Source organism: Cynocephalus volans, chromosome 2 (genome assembly GCF_027409185.1).
Source record: "Cynocephalus volans isolate mCynVol1 chromosome 2, mCynVol1.pri, whole genome shotgun sequence".
NCBI lineage: Eukaryota > Metazoa > Chordata > Mammalia > Dermoptera > Cynocephalidae > Cynocephalus > Cynocephalus volans.
The window spans coordinates 120231355-120255858 of NC_084461.1; the positions used below are offsets into that span (position 1 = coordinate 120231355).

The following is a 24504-nucleotide window of genomic DNA, read 5'->3' on the forward strand; positions in this document are numbered from 1 at the left end:
GAACTTTCTCTTGTTTACTGTTTTATCTCAGCACTTAATCCAGAGCCTTGCTCTGACTAGGGGCTTAGTAAGTATTTTTTGTATGAATGCTGAATTTTCATATAGCTCTGGTTCTAGGGTCCATCCAGTTCTGATATTTCTATAAGTCTACAGACCCTGACCCCTTCCCACCATCCTGACATATCTTTTCCAAATTTAATCTGAATATGAATTCACTGTTAATAAAATACATGCCTCCACGCTGATGGTGTCTGCAGCATACTTGATTAATGCTATCATACAATGATTAATTTATATAGCACTGTACCTTTTTTCAGAGAAAAATCCCTGCATTTCTATTTGATTCAATTTGTGCTACCACTCATTGTCTAATATTCTTGAAGAACTGTCTCCATTTTCTCCATATCTCTGATATTTGAGACTGATAGTCACACTTGTGTAGGAAATGATTTTTCCCATTTTTTTTGTGTGTAGTGATGAATCTTTTCTAAGAAGATATTTTTCAAAAAATAATCTGTCTGTGTTTGGCAGGAGCTCTGCCTGCCCATCTCCTCCCTCCTCCTCCTTTGCTTCTCTACCATTCCAGCCCACGTCACTTCTTTTCACAGTGGTATTTTAGCAGCACTCTAGGCTTACTCAGTTTCAGAGGTTTGCTTTTTTACAATTGGAAAATATTTCCTTGGCCTATTTTAAACCAGGGAGCTCACATGTACAGTATAAACTTTTTCTTGTTCTGAAAAGATCTGCTGAGGGGGTGGGAAGCCTAGCAGAAATCAGGAAGACCCTCTGAATAGAAGAAGGGCTGAAATGTAAGCTGCATTTATTGGGAGGAAAAGTTGGCTTTGGGAAAATCCAGTGGGCTTTGGGAAACAAAAAGGGATCTCCACGGAGCTCTCTGTTGAAAAGTTAATAGTGTCTATTATGTGTCAGTTTCTCTGCAAAGAGTTTTACATTCTTCACCTCATTTAATTCTCACCAACACCCTGGGAAGTCATTATGAACTAATTCACTCACTGACATTTATTTACTGAGCTTATATTTACTGAAAATCTGATATGTGCCAGTTCTTTCTGGAACTTAAATGGGATAAGGTATAGAAAATTCTTAGCAACTTGGCGAATCATAATGTCACTTATAGAGATAGGCAGATTAGGGTACGAGCAAATGTTTAGGTAGAGGAAACAAGCATTCCACTTTGGACAAGTTACAAATGAAGTATCTACTCCCTCCTCCCATCCCCCATTTTTAAAATAAGAAAACTAACTTCAATAGATGCCAAGATTATATGGTTGCTAGGAGATGGAACCCAGGTCAATCTAATGCCAGGGCAAGAACTTTGCTCTGCACTCCTTAACCCAGAGGAAATGAAGCTAGGCTGATCAGGGTGCTCACAGAGCCTGTCCCCAGCCCTTGTCTTCTTCTAGCAAGGTGTCCACCTTTATCCCACCTGAATACCTGTCACCCAACATACATGGTCTCCCTGTATTTCAGAGGTTGATATTATTGGAACAAACCTAAAAGAGGAGCATCTTCTAATTTTAGGCATTATTTGTGACCCAATTAAAAAATTGTCATTAAAAGACACATTAATGAGCTCATTTTCCTGTAATGACTCATTAATGAATGCTCTGGCAAAAGTGCTCCTCCAGACACTTAGGCAAAGAAATAGAAAAAGACAAAGCTAATACGGGCAGAAGTCACCTTTGTTCCTTTTCCTGAGATAAACTAGTCCCTGGGTCTTGCTATCAGGTATGGGATTCTTTGAACACTGCCCCAGTGTGGATCTGCCAAAAGGCACGCATGCTCTGACCACACCTCCCCTGTGACGCTCTGACCATACCTCATGTACATATGCTTAGTGAGGAGCAAGCCCATCAGGTCCTTGCCTGACGTCTGTGATGTTTGCCTCCGCTGCTCACATTCTGCATCATGAGATGCTCAAGCACAGGGCTAGGGTCATACGGTAAGATCCCTAATGGTATTGGAAATGATATATAAATGAGTATTTTGAGGACTTTTCTGTCAGATTCTCTTACACACACACACACACACACACACACACACACACACACACACACACACACACACACACACACACACACACGACTTTCTGTTTAGACCTGCAGCCTTCACAGCTTACAAAATATTTTCCACACACACACACACACACACACACACACACACACACACACACACGACTTTCTGTTTAGACCTGCAGCCTTCACAGCTTACAAAATATTTTCCCAATGGAAAAGGAAACAGTCTTCAAGTCATTTCCTGCATGTTAAGCAGGCATTTGTTTATACTACCAGCCAAGCTTTCAAACCTCAAGGAAATTTATTTTCCCAGGGTGTTGGTCTATAAAATTCAAAAAATCCTAAAAATATTCAAAGCACGTGAGAAACCGGCACAGACACTGGAGGCCCGAGGCAACAGGCTTATTCAGCCTTCAGTGCTGCTTCTGGCCCAAACTGGGTCTTTACTCACGCTTCCTGTCTCCCTGGCTCCAGACAGCCAGAGTTCAAATGTGCTCTGAGCTCTGGGTACCACAGTACAAAGTCACTCCTCCTCCCTTCCTTCTTCCATTCTGATGAGTTTGCAAGCAGATTATAAACTCATTTCAACATCTTTACCTTCCACAATGGGATCTCACTAGAGATCATAGCAGGTGGCAAATTGTTCTGATTTATCATTATTTGCATTTTTAATTTGTGGTATTTTAGGCCCAGAGAGTTTTTTATGGGTCTTAAAATGACAGCACAAACATTGATACATAATTCATCATCTATTTTTCATAATACATGCAGTTAACCCATTGATAAACAGAAAAATCATTAACACTGTAAGCAGGATGACGTTACAGCTTAAGTTTTCTTTCCCCCTACTCTTGCCCTCTGAGGTCTATAAGAATAAGTTGCTTGTGATTGAAACACAATCAACAGCCTCCATGCTGACATTTTGTCAACAGGAAGAGCCTTCTCAGTTGTAACTTTGCTTTTCCTCAGAATGGCCAAACGTGAAATAACTGAGATATGTGTTTGTTGGACTTCCACAGTTCCCTGACTTGAGAACACTGGATGCTTTCAAATTTCAGCAAAAGGTGAGAGAGGAAGAGGGATATCTCCACCCCATCCTGTTTTCTGTCTCCTTCCAAAGCCCTACACCTTACTGTACAATAGTCCCTCATCATTCTTTCTCCCACATCCTCTCCCTGCATTGCTGCCACCATAACTCTGAGATGGAAGAAAGATGAACTGCTCTAATCATTTTGAAACAACAGTTCCACAGATAAACAACACACATAGACAAAATGCCCAGGAATTCAACTGGGAATACACCAAAAAAATACAGGGGACCCTAAGCAATTTTACCAGAAGGTTGATCAGTGAAGAAAGCCGAACAGAATAATTCAGGAGAGATTCAGAGACCTCATTGTGTTTTTGGTGGCAGAAGCTGTAACCCAACTGAGATAGACAAATTCTTTATTTTTCCTTGCTACCCTGGGTGCCTCTACACTGAGAGAGCCCATTTCACCAGGATGAGGCACTTCTGAATAGTTCAGTTCACACCAGACTTTCCTTTCTCTGGCTCCTACTGCACAGGTAAACCAAGCAACCAAAATGTCATTAGTTGGCAGTGCTCCCAAACCCCATTTTAGATACTTTAGGTAAGACAGTAGGAAGACATACTTTGCCCTCCATACACCATACAGTGCAGCATATGTTGGTTCTCAGTTGTTTAATGTGTGTTTGTTTTATCCCCCAACCAACTTGTAACTCTCTCTAGAGCATTGGCAGTTCACCATGTCCATCAAAGCCTCTATTAAATCCATAAGTGAATGAAGAATTTAAACAATAATACAAGCAATCACTTGCTTCTTTAGTTGAAATGATTATCCTTTTGGGATTTCCTTCATTCACTCATTAAATAGAGTCATCCCTCTGAATCTGTAAGGATTGGTTCCAGGACCCACTGTGGGTACCAAAATCTGAAGATGCTCAAGTTCCTTACATAAAATGGCTCGTACAGTCAGCTTTGGTTTGCATCCACAGGTATGGAGGGCTGACTGTATTTCTAGCATACTTACTGGTTTACCAGGCACCATTGAAGGCAATGAGAAGGCCCCAGTGACCACGTCAAATTTTTATAGATCCAAGATTAGAGAGACATAAGAAAATGTTTGAACAGCTACATAATTTTCACACCAAAAATAATGGTTTGTTAGTAGGCATTTGACTCCAGCCAGAATTTACTGGAGACCTTGGGCTTGGCTACACTTCTTGTTAAGAACTAGACTCAATAGAACCTATTGTGGTAATAATTTAAAATGACTCCAAAAACAATAGCCTGAGCAACTGAATTCAGTTTTTTCATGGATGATGTTTCCTAGCCAAGGGAGTCACTTCCAGAATGAGTGTTTCAGAGGATGTGGAATGGAGGATCACATATGACATTTCCAATGAGAATTTGATAGTTTTTTCACAGAATCAGTGACATCTGGTAATCTCTATAACGTGGCAATAAGTAGCAACATGTAGTCAGTCCCTTGAAAGCAGAACAGACTCGTAAAGAGTGCATTTTAGAACACATCCATTTGCTGTTTATTCCTTTATTACAATTTGACTTCTCTCCTGCTAAGCTGCTTTCTTCTCTGTGAAAATTTATAATGTCAGGAATGCACATACAAGGATAGTTGAATAAGTAATAAAGTTCTAAAGGAGCAGTTAGGTTAATTTATAACGCACCATTCGTCGACAATCTGAAAGACATTATTTCAAACAAAGGTAACTAGGGGGATGTTAATAGTCAGCAAATGTATTTACTCTAACTCTTACTCTGAGTAAATCACTGCATTGTAGAAAGGATTTGTCATCATGTGAGTAGTGTTCTTAATTGTCTTCAATTTTCATAATTTACTTTTTAAATCAAAATATCATAGTAGATGCTTTCAACAACTTTCCAGTTCTAGATATTGTATATACTAAAATATGCAAGACTTTGGGGTTTAGTAAATGGCTTAGATGCATTTCCAAATGTTAGTCTAGTGTTGCTTTATTTAGTAAGGCTGGCACTCTCCTGGATGTGAGATAAACAGGGGGTTGTGCAACTAGCCAGATAATCTGATCCAAAAAACATTTTTTGCTTAAAAATTTTCCCTGTGATAGATAAATTTTTATTCTTGAATTAATTCAGAGATATCTGAATTAACTGGCTTAGCTATGTTTTTTTCACATGGGCTGTGCAGAATTGATCGGAAGACCAGGGCACAAGTGAAGTTCCACCAACCTTCTTTGGGACATCTTTGGACTTTAATATTGGTAGGTGAGGTTTATTGCACACAAAGAAAGAAAGAAGAGGAAATAGCTCATTCCTTGGGAGCTTCTTTGGGTAATCCCTACATCTACATCTACCAAGTGTTTTAGATGAGGCCATGAACAATGCAGGATTCAGGGAAATGGCTCCAGTTCAGTGGATGGGTCGGAGATGAGAGGACAGATGGAATAAAATTAGCTTAATTAAATGATTTCCAACTATTCACAATTTGTGATGACCTAAAACCTTCTGTTGGCCTGGACTTATTGGTCTGGCCTTTCTGTCCTGGCTTGTGGGACAAGCCTGTTCCTACAGAGAGGCTGCCATGGCCTCACATGTGCGCAACTAAATTGTCCTCCTTATTAGTCCCAGTCCAAGTCCTCCAATTCATCTTACCTACCAGGAAAGTAAATTTCCAAAACTCTAGTTCTCTTCATGTTAGTACCCTAATCACAAACTTTTAGTGGCTTTCCATTTCCTACAGGACACCATTCAAAGCACTCAGCCTGACATGCAGGGTCCTCTGAGATCTGCCCCCAACTGATCTCTTCAGCATTCCTCATGCATGTCACTACAGGAAGTCTACATTCTCATCACATGGGGCTTCTCAGCTGTCTCCTCCCCACTCTGGGCCATTTAGGCCTCAGCTTTACTTGCCTTATCCAAGTGCCCACCTCTCACTTCCCACTGATCCAATTCTCTTGCTCAGTAAGGCCCAACCCAATTCCATCTCCTCCTTTGAGATTTGCCTGAATATCAAGTCCCAGGGGGGCATCCTTTGCTATGAGTTGGTACCCATCCTTGGCCACCTAACTGTGCCCATGCAAGGGCAGCTCTTGCACTGACATCTTGTTTGGATAATGAAAATTTAACTTGCAGGTGACATCTTTTCTCAGCTCAATAGCCAGCCCTGTGTGCAGCACCTCTTTGTATGTTGCTTGGCATCTAACACATAGTAGTCTCTGATTGAATGGCAAGATGAGAAAAGTGAGCCTGGCTGTGTTTCCTACTCCCCAGGCCATACCTGCTGCACTGGGGAATCCCTTCATCACACAGATAAAGACAAGTGAGACTCTGAGAAACTCAATACATAAACAAGGCCTTTGACTCTCAGTTTCCCAGAGTGGCTTAGAGTTGACTCTGGGGTCTTAGTGCCTAGATTAGAACAGTGGTTTTGCTGCTTATTCTCTCTACCTCTATCCCTCATATAAAATGGGGATAATAATAGTACTCATGTCATATGGTTGTTGAGGGGATTAAATAAGATCATATAGGTAAAGCATTTAGTGCTTGGTGCACAATAAACACCCACTGTGTTTGCTCTTATCATTGTTAAACATTGTGTCAAAAGAATTCCTACATTAGATCCCAGTCTTCTCTTTCAGGGGAACTGCAAGTTGACAGTAAAAGCACGAGACCACTATAGAATAATGGACTTTGGAGATGGGTCTGCATCTCGTGGGGTAGCCTGGTAGGTCAAGGAGTTCTCAGGGCAGCTGAATTATAGGGCTTTGTCCCGGGCCCGTCTATGGGGGTGACAAACCCAACTCTATAGAGACAGTTTTCATTTTCATGTACCTCCTCCTCAGCCCATTACCAGGACAATAGCAATAGCTTGCTAGGTCTAAGAAAAGCTGCAGCCAAATATTTCTAGCATTAGAATGAGACTGAATCTAAGATCAGCACAGTATATGATAAGACAGAGATGTGAACAAGATGAATCAAAACCATGCAGGTGAAGCAATCAAGAAGTCTAGGCTCTAGACTGGGAAATAAGCACGGGTGATTAGATATTCTGATACTCCTGGGCCTCCTGGGGCAGAGCGGAGGCGTTCACACCAGAGCCACGATATAATCCTGCCTGCCAGTTGCTTGTCTTTTACCGTGCAGAGTTGTGCTTAAGTCACCCATTTACCACATTTACGTAGTTTAAAATATTCCATCTAACGAGCTGCTTTTCCCTACACCTGACACAAGTGAGATGTCATCCTTCCTCCCCGTGAGCCTGAACAGCAAGACCCCGAGGCCTCCACTCTTTCTTAGAGCAGCTGACAACCCCCTTTGCTGCCGGACGCACGTGGACGAGCCCCTTGGTCAGTCTGCCTGCAGGGTGGTGAGAGGGCGTTACCTTGAATTCAGTCTCAATGTTGGCCAGCCGGGCTAACTCGTTGCTCAGCTCCAGCGCTGTGAGGACAGGATCTTCGCTGGACAGGGACAGGTAGGCGGCACTCGCCAGTCCTTTGTAGGCGTTCATGCGGGAGCGCGAGTGGCTGAAGGAGTCCTTCCGCTGCTTCTCGGTGCACTCGCTGCACTTGCAGAAGTAGTCATGGGGCCGCTCGATGCGTGCGCCCTTGAGCAGCAGGATGTGCACGATCTCGTACTCCTGGCAGTGGGCCGCCAGGATGATGGGCGTGATGTCGTGGGAGAAGCGCGTGCCGTCCTCGTCGTAGGCGTAGAAGTCGTCGTCGCGCAGCTCCTGCTCCAGCGGGCTGAGCGTCAGGCGCTGGCCCTGCGCGAAGGCCGGGTGGTTGAGGATGGCCTCCACGATGCGCACGTAGCCCTTGCTGATGGCCAGCAGCAGCGCGTCCCCCACCCGCGCCAGGTTCTCCTTTTTGAGCAGCAGCTCCGTGACCTCCAGGTGCTCGTTGCCCACGGCCAGCTGCAGCGCGTTCTGCCCCATGTAGTCCACGCAGTTGAAGTTGAGGGTCTTGGACTCCTCCAGCATTTTCCTGACCACCGGGATGTTGCCGTACTCAGCCGAGTCCAGGAAGCGCTCCTCCTCGGGCGTCAGGCTGGTGCCCTTCTCGTTGAACATGTAGGCGGGACCGCGGATGGCCTGGCGGCGACCCTTCTCCCTCAGCGTCGTGTGCCGGCGCTGCATGTTTTTGAAGGTGCTGCTTCCCAACCTGTGCGGCAACAAGGCAAAGATGCTCGGTTACTTTTCCCGGGGTCTGCGGACTCCCCGGGGGCAGGGCAAACAAAAGCTGTTGAGATAAAGAATATCCCGACTGGGATCTTATGAGAAATTACGAAATCTTATCAGAAATCATTGTCTTAATCAGTCACAATAATTAGTTGGAAGAACAGAACTGAGGCCACCAAATAGGAAAGGGGGACAGTGAAGGTGGGTTGGTGAGAAATTGGTAAAGGGCCACAAAAAATGATTACCTTGTATAGTGTTGAATATACTAATGATCCTGATTTGAGCATCACGTATTGCACACAGGTATTGATATTCAATGCTGTATCCTGCAGATATGCACTATCATTTATGTTTCAATAACAGTAATAAAAAAGACAAATTGGTATACCTGAACTATTTTTTCAAATGGGAGAATACTGACTTTATACCGCTTGGGTGTAGGAGAGCTCACGGGTGGGTCCGGGTGGAGTGTCAGGGGAGGTGGAGGTGGAGGTATGGGGAGTGGTGTGGCTGGAACAGCGAGAGGGCTGTTGGTTTTATTTCCACTTGTGTAGGTATGAGCAAGTCACTTAACCCCTTTGCGCTTTAGTTTTCTGACCTGCACAGTGTGGGTTACTTTTTGTGTTCCACAGAGTACATGGGGAATTAAAAGAGGTCACATGCATGTAGAAAGTACTCAGTCAATGTTGGTTTTATTCCATCCCATCCCATTTCTTGATATGCCCAGTTCCCCAAGAGCAATGCCACAGAGCTGGCGGCCAGGGATACTGCTGCCTTTGGTTCAGCTGTATTGCTCTCGATGGGCCCCCACACAACGGCAGAACTGCAGCGACATGCAAGCATGACCACACATGTCTTTCTACATTCCATACTATTCTCTGTAGGGACCATGCTTTCTGCTCCCCATGCAGCTACGCACCTACTCAAGGGCAAGATGTGGCAGGGAGCAGGACTAGAGTCACTGCCACTTGCTGATGGCTGCTGAAGCAGCCTTCCTGAGGGAGTTCAGTTGTAGCTTCTTAAGACTGAAACTGAATTTTTACATGGATGAAAGAAATAGGTCAGCTTACAGGCTGAATTCACTTCTAGCTTGTTGCTCTTTACCATTGTGGCATAGGGTGGAGATTAATACTAACACTACTAATGATAATAGCAGTTAACATTTATTAAGTGCCTATTATATTCCAGGCATTATACTAAGAGCTTCACATATATTAACTTGTCTAATTTTTGCATCAAACCTTCATTATCTTCTTCTTAGATGAACCTACTGAGAGAAGAGAGATGAAAGGCAGGCTTGGAAGTCAGCAGGCTGAGAGTAGAAGTCCTGCCTCACCTTTTTGCCAGCCTTGTGACTTTGGACAAGTTACCTAACCTTTGCTTGCCACAGTTTTAAAATGGCAATCTAGAGACAATAACAGCTATTGTGTAATTTGAGCTCAAGTCAGGAGCTCAAATCCTCCAGCTAGCCTTCAGACTTTTAGCAGGTGCACAGCTTCTAGTTCTCAGAAAATTGTAGAACAGAGAGGATGAACCAGACCTTCCAAAGCCTCTACCAACTTGGACATCTTAAACTTTTCTGTTTCTCCAGTTGGTCTTACCTGTATTTTCCATTTTCCTTTTCTAATCTACCCCCACTCACACCATTCAAATAATATTAGAATAGCATAAATTTTAGCAAGAGAGTATCTGTTCTAAAGAGTAAGTACTTGGGGGGTTGTTTTTTAAACTATTTTTTATAGTCCCAGAGAATTGCCTTTTTGTTATTGGTTATGTCTCCATGCATAAAAAATACTCAGCATTTCATTTAAACCACATTTAAAAATAAGCAAACAAAAGTAATCACAGAGGAAGGCTTTTAAATCAAACCTACTGTTCTGAGATTTTTAAAGTCATTTCAATTATTCTTTTGAATTTTTGAGTTTTGGGCTCCATTTAGTTTTCTACTCATTTTACCTTTTGACCTGCTCAACCCTCTTTGGTTTTAGCTCCTTGGGGGGCTCTACCTCTGGTATAAAGCAGGGACTGGAGGTCAGAGGTTGGTATTCTAATCCTGCCTGGAGCTGAGTCACACTTCCCTTGGGAAAGTTGCTAACCTATACAGTGGCATAGCTTCTTCATCTGCAAAAATTATAAAGAATAATTATGGGAAACTCCTTCAGAAGGCAACTGTGGGTGATAAACCCTAATAGGGAGCTCTGCCCTCCTTTAGGAAGAGCATTTGAACTGCCATCCACGTTTATAAAGTGCATTTTGATGAAAGATTGCTGGGGAAAAGATCATCGGGATTCAAATTTATGAGCTCCTTCTGAGCCCATTTCTTTCAATAATGTAATTATTCCAGGGAGAGAGGCTGCTTGTTGGTACCAAAGGCAGACCATAGGTTGGGAATCCCTTTACAGGAGAGAGGAATTCACAAATAGTGTGCAGGCATTTATTATTATAAGTTCTTCAGAAGGAGAGAGATGACTGAGTTGAAAGCTAAGCAGTCACCCCATGTATATTCCCCAAGGGTTCTGTTTCAGGGGATGTATTGAACATCCCCTGTCTGGGCACACACTCACAGGTAGAAGTTGAGCCCACAGAAGACTCATAATCTTTCTTATGGAATTACTCAGTCTATCTTGCAATACACTTCTACTCCTCTCAGGAGAACCTCTCTGGACTTAGCCATCACAATTCAACCTGAAAAAAGCAGTTTCCACTCAAGAGCATCTGAGCAGTGTGTTAGATATGAAACAGAAGCTGTTCTAGAAGAAGCTGGCACTACAGCTTGATTCCACCTCACTTTTCCATTAGAGGTCTGCTCAAGAGGGAGAATAGGTCAGTCTACAAGGTCAGGGTTACACAAGTATTATACAGCAACAATCCATGGAGATTAATTCAAAAGAAACATAATAACTTCTAAACCAAGTCAGAGCAGAGGACATTTCACAAGGAACAAAAAGTACCCAGTCTAAATTCAGAGTCCATGTGAATATCATAGATGCTGCAGCTTACAAACTTAAGGGATGTTCAAGCATTATTCATTTCACTCATTAAAAGACAAAAACAAAACTAAACATAAAAAGCAAGGTATTAGCAGTCTCACCTTGTAGGTGAAGAAACTGAGGCAGGTGAAGTAAAAAGACTAAACTTTAAGGCAAATAATTTCTGCACAAGGTTAGGGCATAGTATAAATCTTGATCTTCCTATAATAATTACATGTTCTCAAAGAAAAATCTATGTGTGTGGCTGGTACTTACTTAAGAAGTTAAAATGCTTTCACCAGTTGATGTACATTTTCTGAATGACCTTGAAAGCAGACACAAAGATGTTGTAAGAAATAAACAAGCCTCTCTTTCACAGCCTTTAAAACCTCAGCTTTGAGATACATTTGGTTGCTCACAAAATTGTCAATTCTGCTCCTTTTCATTGCAGATGAAACCTCATGAGCCTTCTACTCAGTGAGATTGCTTCTAACACGAGGGGCTTCACAGCAGACCCTTGAGCCACATGAACTGATACAGATAATTGACGGAGGCCTTTTAACCTCACTGTGGGCTTCTTATTAGCTCTGACATCCTTCTACTTTGATATCCCTCTAATGGTGCTTTTTAAACATTTATGCACTGATGAATATATTCAGCCACCGCATTCTTGCCATTTAATCTTGATATTACAGATATTCATGCTTTGCCCATACCTGTCACATGGGTTAGAAAAAACCCACAAAAGATAACATGTCAGAAGGATAAAGTTATGTGACCCACAATAGCTGGGGGCCAAAGCTTACACTCATGAATCAGATGTGTTGCCCTGCTGGGCTCTGGGGATCTTTCATAGTTTTAGGCCGATATTGAGCAAAATGATTTTCCCTAAAATGCAATTGGCATTTAGAAGCTCTTACTTTAGTATTTTTCTTAAAAATGAACTTCAAATGCAAATGCATTTTTATTTGCATATGTTATAGAGATAATGAGTGATCAAACTCATCAAACACCTCAATTAAGATACTGTGTTTTTCATTTTCCAGAAATGCATACATTGACATTTGATGTCATTGGGAAGAAGGGTTCCAGTGGAAACAAAACCACATTTGAGAGGACTGATTATTAAACCCCCTCTTGATCTCTTGGTTGCTATTTTTATCAAGCTGATCTTACAGATGCATCATCCAGTATGAAGGAAGCCACATATCAGTGATCTATGAAAAGTATGAATCTTGCACCCTAAGTCCAGCTACAAATGAGCATGACCATAAGCCTTTTGGGGGCAGGGATTGTGGTTTATTACTGATGAGGAAAAGGCCACTTGATCACAATGTTTTTTAGAGATATTTGTTGTCTTTTTTCTAAAATTGCTACATGTATCAAAAATCATCTCTGTGGAAATTATACAAGCTTGAAATCAATTCAGTCTGTACCATTTCCCAACTGGAGGTAGCACCAAACGAAATCTAGGAGTGAGATCAGACACCTAGGAAAACCCAGTTCTGGTCTGTGTGTCCTTTCCCAAGTGAACATATTCTTAGTTTTGGTCCAGAGCAACAGTGATGAAATTGTCAAGTGGTTTGGAGTCTTCTCCTAAACCTCAGTTCCTTCACCAACATAAAGGTAGTCATAAAATCCATCCCTCACGTTCCTCAGGACCACAGTGGAGATTAAATAATGTATACTAAATGCCCTGATACTATAAAGACTTATAAAATGTCATGACAAAAATGATCAAAATCTTACATATCAGTACAGTTAAGTACACAATTACTTAAACTGGCTCACATTTTACTCTACACTGAAATACTCAGCTTATCTATTTTTCTATATGACTATATGATAGTGATAGTTAACATATATTACACATTTAGCATGTGCCAGACACTGTGCTAAGTGCTTTATATGAATTATTGTTTTAAATAAATTATCATCTGATAAGCTTGGCTATTTTCCTAAATGACTATTTAATCATAATGAACATTTACTACACAGTAACCATGTGCCAGCCACTGTGCTGTGTGCTTTATAGGCATTATCATTTTAAATGTTCATAAAGTACTACATGATTTAGGTGCTATTGTTATTCCCATTGAATAGATGATGAAACGAGGATCAAATAAATTAGCCACTTTTCTCAAGTTACACAACTTGTGAGTGGTGGACCCACCATTAGGAATCTAGTCTGTCTGATTTCAAAAACGATGCTTTTGGCTGGTACGCCTCTGCCATTCATCTTTCTCCTGCATTTTTTTCTAAGTTTCTTTAGACTGTAACTTTTTCCATTAGAGTTCAAGATCCTTGAGGGCAGAAGAATTACTTGTTTATGTGGCATATGCACCTGGTGCCCAGTATCCTGATGCCTGGGATATAGTGCATGGTCCAATAACTTAATTGACTCTTAAATACTTGATCTGGGTTGGTCGTTTAAGAAGACCAATAAAATCGAGGTGTTAATGTTTACCAGCGTCCTCCTTCTTACAAATACAAGAGCCATATATTCTTATAACTACTATTTTCTATTTCTGACTGACAATTTTTAATATAAGGCATGAGTTTCAAAGTAAAACCAGCTTCCAATTACCTCCATTATAAGTGATGGCCCATAAGTTGCTCAGTAAGACAGCTAATAGCAGAGGATATAGTAAGTCTCTTGAGTGACTGAGGGAGAAAATTGAGATATTTCCACTTCTTCAAAATACTCCTGAAAAACTTTACATAATTCCAAAGACATTCAACTTATTTCTAAGTATCACCTTCCTTATTCTGTGGCTGAGGTGAGATAATTCATATAAATTACTTATCAGTGCCTAGTAAGTGCTCTAGTGACACTGGATATTATTAAGTCTGATTTAGTTTATTTCAATTATATTAATTGTGGGTCTAAGGCATTCAAGTTTCCACTTAAGCTAGAGACAATAACTTGCTTTGTACTACATATATATTTTGAATAAAAGAAAAAGATGCCCACCTAATTACCTTGCAGTATGCATAGTTCATACACCTTACTAGTCAGATCCTACAGGAAACAAGCAAAAATATCCCTCTGCTATTCATTACAATATGTTATACTAAGATGTACTTTTCAAACAATTCCACTAATGTAGGATAGTTTTTCTATTGCATCCTGGCATGAAAAATATTATCTAGTGTTTATGAATGTTAATAATGATTATATTAGTAATTTATTTTACACCAAATAACATCATTTAAGAAGAGATTGTTCTCAATATTTTCAAAGTACCCCATGTAATAATTATTCAAATACAACTAGTGCTTTGTGTATGCTTCTTTTTCTTCTTACTGTTAAGATCTTTATTTGCCTATTTGGAACTGGGGAGTTATAAAACTGGATGTTTATATCTCATTGTATATAGCTCCAGTTAGAGCTGAAATGGCAAGTTCAGCTACATTCTTTAAAAAAAGATTACTACTACTCCTATTAAATGTAACTATTTTTAAAAATAGTTAAATTTTTAAAAAAGATTTGTCTTGGAATAAAATAGATATACATAACCTATTGATGGTTTCATTGACTTCTGTGATAAAAGTCTGAAATGAACATTTACTACTAGGAAAGTAAGAGAGATCTTTAAATTGTAAAATGAAAATACTGGAAAAATGTAACATGCTAAATATTTATCTGGGGGAAAATGTTGATTGCTTTTACTAAGCAAGAGCTCCTGGTAGTTCTCATCTAAGATACCACATGTATTCTGAAATTAGCCTCAATGAGGATCCACATAGTTCTGATTTTTTTCTGGGTTAATTACTGCCTAAAGGAGTTAGCTAGTCTACATGCTCCTAAGCTTAGGAGCAAGGTTTTTGGAAATAAATGTTTATGAAATTATATCTGTGACATAGAACCTTGGTAAGTTGTTAAATAATTGAATAAATGTCATCATTAAAAAGATTTTAGAGAGTAGATTTGCATCATATCCATAATGAATATTCTGGATTTAATGTGAGTTCATTCATAAAACCGATGTGTGCCCAGTGCTTCAGAAGTGGAACCCACCAGCAGGTGGCATTCTGAGGCAAAAATTCACTGAGTCCCACCCGACAGGGTCAATCACTATTGCCTCTTTCAAATTTACCCTGAATCCATTAAGCCTTTAAATTACAATTAATGGCAATAAGGTCTTGATTATGTCTACTCACTGATACATAAGTGAGTTTACAACTTCAGACTTAAAGGGGAGATTCTGTGATCTAGAGTTTCAAAGCTCATCTCAAAGCCCTACCTAGATTACATCTCTTTTATTAAGAGCATATTTGTTATTTTGAAATGGGTATTTATAGTATACGTAGAGCTCGGACCGTACTTTCAACAAGAAAAAAGAAAAATAGCAATCTCTTTTTGCCACCTGTAGTTTTTTAATGGTGCCTACTTATTAGAATACAGCCACCTTCGTCCTCTCATCCCCATATTTATATTAATGTAAATACAACCACAAAAGCAGCAAATTAGAAAGCTCTCAGTAATAAGAAGAGACAACACACATACTCTTCTAGGAATAAAAGTATAATATTCCAGCACAAAAGGATTAGGCTACCAAAATGAGTTGTCTATTTCTAAATGGTTTTGTAAACTTAAATTTTCAATAAAAGAAAAAGAAATTTCCCTACCAACTCAACAAATAAGAAAGATCTCAGATCCAGACTTAAACACCTAAAAATCTAAGCAATGCTATACGGGGAGAGAGCTAATAAATAAAAGTTTAATTCCATATTTCAGCAAGAAAACAACCTCTACTGGAAAAATCAATATAAAAGAATCATCACAGCTGCTTACATTGAGGGTAAAATACGTAGGCTTGTCCCTCCTCTAGTGGACCGGGATCCGGTGCTGAGTCGCGAGAATCTGGCTCCCCATGGGCGGTAGCCGAGGAGGTGCCGCTCTCCGTGGTGCTGAAGTGTAGGCTGGTCAAGTGAGTGGAGTTGCGATGATGTGAAAGCGCGCTCCGCTGTTCTTTGTGTTGCAGTGGTAAAAACTCGCCCTACGAAGCAGACCCGCGCTACCGTCCTTTTCCTAATCTTGGGGAAATTTCCCAGAGAACATGACGGAGAAGCATCCGTGTGTGAGACTGGCATGCGGGGTGGTGATGTGTTGGTATAGTCCCCACCCACTTTTCCAGACGTAGCTTTGAAAGGGAGGTAGCAACTCTGCCTTCCTACCATAGCCCTTCGGGATTTCTACTTGCCCCCTTCTCTGTCCCAGAATAGCACATAACACACACACACACACACACGCACACACACCCTTACCTCAGTTATATAAGGCAGCATGTTCTGGCTCCTGAGGTAGAATATTCATTGGATTAAACAAATGAAAAATAAAGAATGAACTGTTTTTCTACCTGTTGTGTCTGTGTGTGCTTATGATGGGAAGGAGTTGAGAATAAAACTAAAACCAGGGGAACCTAAATAATGACAGTAGTTTCCATTAATAATCCTTGAGGCTGTACCCCACGTTGTCTTCTAATTTTAACCTGTTGTTTCATAAACTTTTAGCATTGTCTAGGATCAGGAAGAGGTCAGTAGTGTAGATCAAGTCTGATGTTAGTAAGAAGACTTTAAAAGGACTAGTTCTTATTACTAACTTTCTATTTGTTTTTGAAAGAAAATTCTCAATGCAAATACAAAAACCTATTTCCCCAACAGTCCCCACTCTCACCAATTGCTGTTACTAAATGGTCTATGATTCTTAAACTCTAAGGTATTTTGATGACATCATTTGAGAGAAACCTCCTTAATAAAATTGTTACCTGTGTAAGAAAAACCACAACTACTTCCAGAACTGACCTGTGTTGCTGAACAATAAAACAGAGTGCTTATTCTTTGAAACCAACTCATGGATTAATTGTTGACACTCTAAAAACTGTCTCTGTGTGCAGATGCAATACTTAGGATTAAAAAGTTGCTTTATAATGTATTTTGCACACTGCCATTCTAGTTTCAAATGCAAATCAGATAGCATTGTCTCATTAATATGCTTCTAGTATTTTCTCTGGAGGCAACATGGTATTCAAGGAAAGATCCTGGGATTTTGATTCATTTATTAGTTGTGTGACCTTGAACATAATACTTAACCTCATTGAATCTCAATCTCCTCATATGTAAATAGTGGGTGGCAATGGGTTTAAAACTGCCTTTTACTAATTGTGGTAATAATTAATTAAAATAACATATACAAAACAATCAAAAGAATTGGTATTTAAAGTGTGCATGGTAAGTTTGAATGTTCTACCTCCCCTCCTTGCTCAAGAAAAGTTAAGGTAGTTCTTGAGTTAAAATTCTCTAAAAAGATTGACAACCAATCAGTTTTATTCCTATAAGTCTCTGTATAAGCTTTCCAATATTAATTATTGTGATTTTTTTGGATAAGATATATTTTTAAAAATAAATTTTCTTAAAATAAAGAATTTTTCTTTAAAAATTTCACAGTATTGAAGAATAAGAGAATTATATTTTTCATTAGAATTAGAAACAAGTAGACTTAACTCATCTGAATAAAATACTAATAAATTAAGAGCTCTTTAGTATTACACTGGCATGTAGGACAAAATATAATATGTGAAGCCAACAAAAGTGTTTTACACAACTATGAAGTTCGAAGATTAGCTCTGACACTGATAACATCCTTTTGATTGGGATCCTCCTCATCATAGTTAGTAAAACAGTATAGAACGAGATACTCTTAATTTTAAAATACTTTCCTAAGAATACTGGGTTGTGGCTCTTAGTTGCTAATGATGGAAACGAAGTATTATTATATCTTCTTTTTAATAAATTGCCAAGAGCATATTTTCACAAAATTCTGAGAAGTATTATGTTCTTGTTTTGTTTCCACTTATGATAAATTCATTAAAATATCAAACCGTATTTTTAAAAGTGTGCCAATGATGATTAGTTATGTATACAGAGAGAGACAGAGGGAGAAAAGAAATGATGTAATTATTTTATAGATATATTAATTAATTGAAGGCAGGTCAGAATTAGGTCAGACAGTTCTTCAAAAGGATAAGAGGACATATTGTGAAGGATCAAATCCTCAGGGTCCTCATTATTAGAGTGCTTTATCATTTCCAGAGGATATCATACACAGACATTTGGTTCAATAGGCAAACGCTCATAATCTGAAACATGTTACATTCATACCAAAATATCATTTTCAATATGCAAAACACAGAAGTAATTAGGTCTTCACTATCAACAGTGAAAGTTCAGAAGGCATAAAGCTTCCAGTCAAACTTCCTGTGTTTTAACTTCAATTCTTTCATTCCCCAAATGTGTCCCTTTGTTTTATCACCTGTAAAATAGAAGTAACAACAGTTTCTCAGTTGTAGAGTTATAGGAGGATAAAATGAGACACCCCACATAAAGCCTGGCACATAGCTCAGCATTTGTTAGCATTCACTATTGCTTTAACAGCTCACTCTATGAATATGCTATTGATCTGTGGTTCTCAGACCTTTGTGTGCTCCATTATCACCTAACCAGCCTTTGAGGAAACACTGCTCTCATCTATGGGAAGACTAAATTGTTTTAGAAACGGCAACCTCCAGTACAATGTTAAATAGAAGTGGTGAGAGTAGGCATCCTTGTCTTGTTCCTGTTCTTAAGGGAAAGGCCCTCAGGTTTCTCCATTCAGAATGATACTTGTGGTGGGCTTATCATGTGGATTTTATTGTGTACTTTCCTTCTATAACTAATTTGCCGAGAGCCTTTATCATGAAGGGATGTTGAATTTTGTCAAATGCTTTTTTAACGTCTATTGAGATAATCATATGGTCTTTGTCCTTGAGTTTGTTGATGTGATGTATCACATTTATTGACTTTCGTATGTTGAACCATTCTTGCATCCCTGGGATGAATCCCATTTGATCATGGTGTATAATTTTTTTAATGTGTTGCTGTATTCTGATTGCTAATATTTTGTTGAGGATTTTTGCATCTATGTTCATGAAGAACATTGGCCTGTAATTTTCTTTTATTGTTATATCTTTACCTGGTTTTGGTATCAGAGTTATGCTGGCCTCATAGAATGAGTTTGGGAGAGTAGCTACTGTTTCAATTTTTTGGAATGGTTTGAGGAGAATTGGTATTAATTCCTCTTTAAAAGTTTGATAGAATTCAGTTGTAAAGCCATCCAGACCCGGACTTTTCTTTGTTGGAAGATTGCTGATTACCACATTATCTCATCACTTGTTATTGGTCTGTTCAGGTTTTCTATCTCCTCTTGGTACTAGCAAGAGCAATCAGGCAAGAGGAGGAAATAAAGGGAATCCAGATTGGAAAAGATGAAGTCAAATTGTCTCTTTTGCAGATGACATGATACAATATATAGAAAAACCTAAAGACTGTATCAAGAAACTCTTAGAGCTGGTTAATCACTTCAGTAACATTGCAGGATACAAAATAAATGCCCCCAAATCAGTTGCATTTATATACTCTAATAATGAACTAACAAAAAGAGGAATCAAGAAAGTAAGCCCATTTACAATTGTCATGAAAAAAAAAAAACTTAGGGATCAATTTTACAAAGGAGGTGAAAGATCTCTGCAATGAGAACTAAAAACCACTTCTGAAAGAAATTAAGGAAGACACAAAAAGATGGAAAGATGTTCCGTGCTCTGGGATCGGAAGAATTAACATTGTGAAAATGTTTATACTACTCAAAGTGATCTGTGAATTCAAAGTAATCCCCCTCAAAATACCAATGTCATTCTTCACAGAAATGGAAAAAACAATCTTAACTTTCATATGAAGCAACAAAAGACCCCGAACAGCCAAAGCAATCCTGAGCAAAAAAAGTAAAGCCAGAGGCATAACACTACATGACTTCAAATTGTACTACAAAGCAGTTGTAACCAAAACAGCATGGTACTGGCATAAAAATAGACACTCAGACCAGTGGAACAGAATTGAGAACCTAGAAATCACTCCTCAGGCTTACAGCCACCTGATATTGGACAAAGGCAACAAAAACCTACACTCGGGAAAAGACTGCCTCTTTAACAAGTGGTGCTAGGAAAATTGGATATCCATATGCAGAATGAAACTGGATATGCACTACTCACCATATACTAAAATCAACTCAAAATGTATTAAAGACTTAAGTATAAGACCTGAAACTAAAATTACTAAGGGCAAATGTAGGTGAAACACTTCAGGAACTAGGTCTGGGCACAGACTTTATAAACATGAGCCTGAAAGAACAAGCAGCAAAAGAAAAACTAAACAAATGGGACTATATCAAACTAAAAAGCTTCTGCACAGCAAAGGAAACCATCAACAGAGTGAAACGACAACCTACAGAGTGGGAGAAAATTTTTGCTAACTGTGCGTCTGACAAGGGATTAATATACATAATATACAAGGAACTCAAGCAATTACACAGTAAAAAGACAAATAACCCAATTAAAAAATTGGCAAAGGAACTGAATAGATAGCCTTCAAAGGAAGACATACAAATGGCCAATAGGTACATGAAAAAATGCTCAGCATCACTAGTCATCAGGGAAATGCAAATTAAAACTACGCTGAGGTACCATCTCACCCCAGTTAGACTGGCTATAATCAAAAAGGTGGTGAATAACAAAGGCTGGTGAGGGTGTGGAGAGAAGGGAACACTCCTACACTGTTGGTGGGAGTGTAAATTACTGCAGCCACTATGGAGAACAGAATGGAGTTTTCTCAAACAACTACAGGTAGATCTTCCATATGATCAAGCAATCCCACATCTGGGTATATACCCAGTGGAATGAAAATCATCCTGTCAAAGGGATACCTGCACTCCCATGTTCATCACAGCTCTGTTTACAATAGCCAAGATATGGAACCAACATAAATGCCTATCGATGGATGATTGGATAAGAAACTGTGATATATATTCACCATGGATTACTACTCTGCCATAAAAAAGAATGAAATTCTCTCATTTGCAACAACATGGATGAGCCTGGAGAAATTTATGTTGAGTGAAATAAGGAAAGCTCAGAGGGACGAATACTGCATGTATTCACTCATATGTGGGAACTGAGAGAGAAAGGAAGGAGGGAAAGAAAGAACACAGTGGTGCATTGGACTTGCAGAGGGAGCGAACATACCTTGGGATACAAAGTGGAGCAGTGGGGGAAAGAAGGAGGTGGAAGGATAATTGGGTGGGGGACATGGGGTACAAATGCAGTTTGTGGTAATGGGCATGCGCCAGTATGAATCTGGCCTTGGGCATGAGAGGTGACAATCAGCTCTGTATCTCATGAATATTCATAACCAATAAAAAAGACATTAATTAATTTTTAAAAAAAGAATTGATATCATGAAATGTCCACAATCTGTGGATATTAAATTATATTCTGTTAACATAAAAAAAAAGAAAGAAAGAAAGAAAGAAACTGTGGCCATGAGTATGAAAGTCTGTTTCCAGTGAACGAATCCTTTGGGACACGCGTTATCTATATTTTTACCTTCCATAATCTTCTTAATAGTCTATGCTATGCTTTGTTTGGTTACTGGACAAATCTGGCTCTTTCTCTGAGATAGAACTATATTGAGAAGACTTCTTAGACTTTTGATTGAAGAAATAGATGCAAATCTGTTCCCATAGAAAAAATTCTGGTTGAAATTGCTAGAAGCCACTGTATTGAGCCCATCTTCAGAAAAGAATAGGAAGTTTTTTCTGACTTCTGATCGAGATGGTGGAATAGATGGAATACAGCGTCACTCTCTCTGACAATCAATCAATTTACAACTATTAAAAAGTAACAATGCCAAACTGTGGCTGCTAGAACTCAGGAGAAGAGGAGGAGAGACCTACGGAATTCGTGAAAGCAGGGATGCCACAATGAAAGAAAGGATCACTCTGACTGTTTTGAGCCCCAACCACTTCAAGCTGACCCTGGTGAGCAACAGAGCAAGAGCTGGGAAATGCCGCAGCTGTGCCCTTTGTGTGAAGTTGCTTGGAGGCGGCAGGGGAGAAGAGGGCCTTGCTGTCCCCCAGACCAGCAAGACCACTAATAGGGTTCCTGTGGACCCACATAGGAGCGAAGAGCCACAGGCAACTGAAAAAAGAGGAACCACTCAAAGGCTGGTGAGTCACTGAAAGGATCCAGTACATGGCCCATCCCGTGGGAAGTGTTTGGAGTGCAAGCAGTGAGGGAGACGGGCCCATCAAGGGAATACTGGGGCACAGCATGGACAGCTGATCTGCCCCCCAGTCAGCACAAGCTCACTCAGTGGAGACTGGTAAGGAATATAGAACTGCAGGGTGTAATTTGCTGAAAAGACTCAGGCCCAGTCCGGACTGTCCACACAAACCAGGTGTGGAAGTGCTTAGAAGGTGAACAATTAAAACGTGAACAAAAAGCCTTCCCAAGGGAATCAGCAGCAAAGCAGCAATTTAGCTCAATGACAGAGCTCAAGTGCTGGTCCCCACAGGAAGTTTCCCCATTTTAGGAGTAAGAAAAGGACAACAAATCAGTTCCAGGGCAGAGTTTCAGTGGTGGGAACAGTGAATAATCCAAAACAGAAATGAAAGAAAATACAAAAACCCCACAGGTCAGAGACAAAGTTCTGATATTAACCAGTAAAGGTCTAACACCGCCAAAGAACACCTATAAAACCTAGAAGGACTGGAAGCCCCCCCAGGCCCCCAATCTGGGGTAGGGGTAGGGCTGAGGGCCTCAGCCACACCCCCCAAACATCAGCATCCAGCCCAGTGATGACCATCAGGCCGCCACCAGAAATGCCCTGGGCTCCCAAGCCAGGACTGTGGGGGGGCAAAGGCCTCAGCCATGCTCCCCCCACCCCACCAACATCAACATGCAGCCCAATGAGAACCACCAGGCTGGCACTGAAAGTACCAGGCTCCTGAGCCACGGTGGGGGGCACTAAGGCCCTCAGCCACGTCTCCCTGATGTCTGCATCCAGCCCAGTGATGACAACCAGGCCACCACCAGAAAGCCACCACCAGAAGCCCCATGGGCTCCACTGCCAGAATGAGCGGGGGGTGCCACAGGCCTTGCCCACAACCCCTCCCTCCTTTCTCCTCTGACCCTATCTTGTTCCCCTTTCCCCTCTCCCCTTCGCTCCCAACTGCTCCACAACGGCATCTTACAATGTAAATAAATAAAATAAATATATTTTTAAAAAATAAAAAATAGGAGATCTGTCTTATCTTGATGGATGGCAACATCATTGCAAACCTCCAAAGCAAGCACAAGATATGGCAAGAATCCTCTGCTCTAGACTGTTCTCAAGTCATAAAAAACTGTGCCTTTTTCACAAACATGTGGGAAGTGACTGGAAATAGCACTGTGTCTAAAAAAGATGATAAGAATGATGCTAATAGAATTCTATTCATATTTACATGTTTTATAAAAAATTATTGCTTTTCCAGTTTGGGCTGTAACTTTTTGGATTTCAGTGGTTGTGTTTTTACAGGATTTATAAAAACTGTAATTGAAATGTAACTCATTAAAGGTTTCTTTGCAAAGAAAACAGAGACTAATATGAAATAATTATCTATATACATTCTGTCTTGAAAAGAAATTAAGATGGTGTGGTCAACATTGAGATTTCACTTCAGTAAAGGACTTGCATAGAGACAGCGGTCAGCTGATAGCCTCCAGCTGTCACATTCTTCAGGGTCTGCCTCAGTTGCAAAGAGCTACCTTACCTGAGGTCACACCCTTTCTGGGGCGAACTGTATCTTGTGACTTAGCAAGGTAAGAGAATATAGGCCATTTCAGAAGCACACTTGTGAGCAATACTCATTCCAGGGCTTGCTGCTGTATTGGCCAAATTATCATAGTTCGATTTTCCCCCCTACCCAATCTTTCTTCCTCCTTCTTTTCATAAATGTTGATCCCTAATAAATATCTTCCACCTTAAACTCCATATCAGTGTCTACTTCTGGAGAATCCAACCTGCATTAATTGGTACCAGGAATGGATTGATAAAGTAGGTGAAAAGGCGGAGTTTTGAAGCTGGGTCACCACCATCCAGCTGGCAGTGAGGACCCCATCACTGGTCAGAGATGGAGCACAGACAGCCTGTGCAAGGCGATGGTCCAGTTGTTAAACTTTCACTTGGGGTGAATTGGGATGTTGTACCGGTAGAAGTGAATGCACTAGTAAGTGTGATGCACCATGCATTTGAAACTTACAGGAGAGATAATAATAATGACAAGCACAACAGTATAAAGTGGCTTAACTATTAAATGCCACTGATGTCCAAAGAAAAATAATAAGTAGCTGAAGGTGCATAACAGGCAGTTGAAATCCACATGTA

At 40.1% G+C, this 24504-nt stretch overlaps 1 protein-coding gene across 1 annotated transcript in view; it reads right to left on the bottom strand.

Annotated features, from left to right (window-relative positions):
- The window catches only part of TRPC7 (transient receptor potential cation channel subfamily C member 7), a 162302-nt gene extending 152959 nt beyond the window's left edge, over positions 1-9343 (bottom strand). Inside the window, exons 1-3 of the mRNA XM_063087636.1 lie at positions 9307-9343; positions 8665-8746; positions 7442-8219 (exon numbers count right to left, since the gene is read on the bottom strand). Of these exons, the coding sequence (XP_062943706.1) occupies positions 7442-8219; positions 8665-8746; positions 9307-9343 (897 nt within the window). The remainder of the gene's footprint in view (positions 1-7441; positions 8220-8664; positions 8747-9306) is intronic.
- Positions 9344-24504: the final 15161 nt, after the last annotated feature.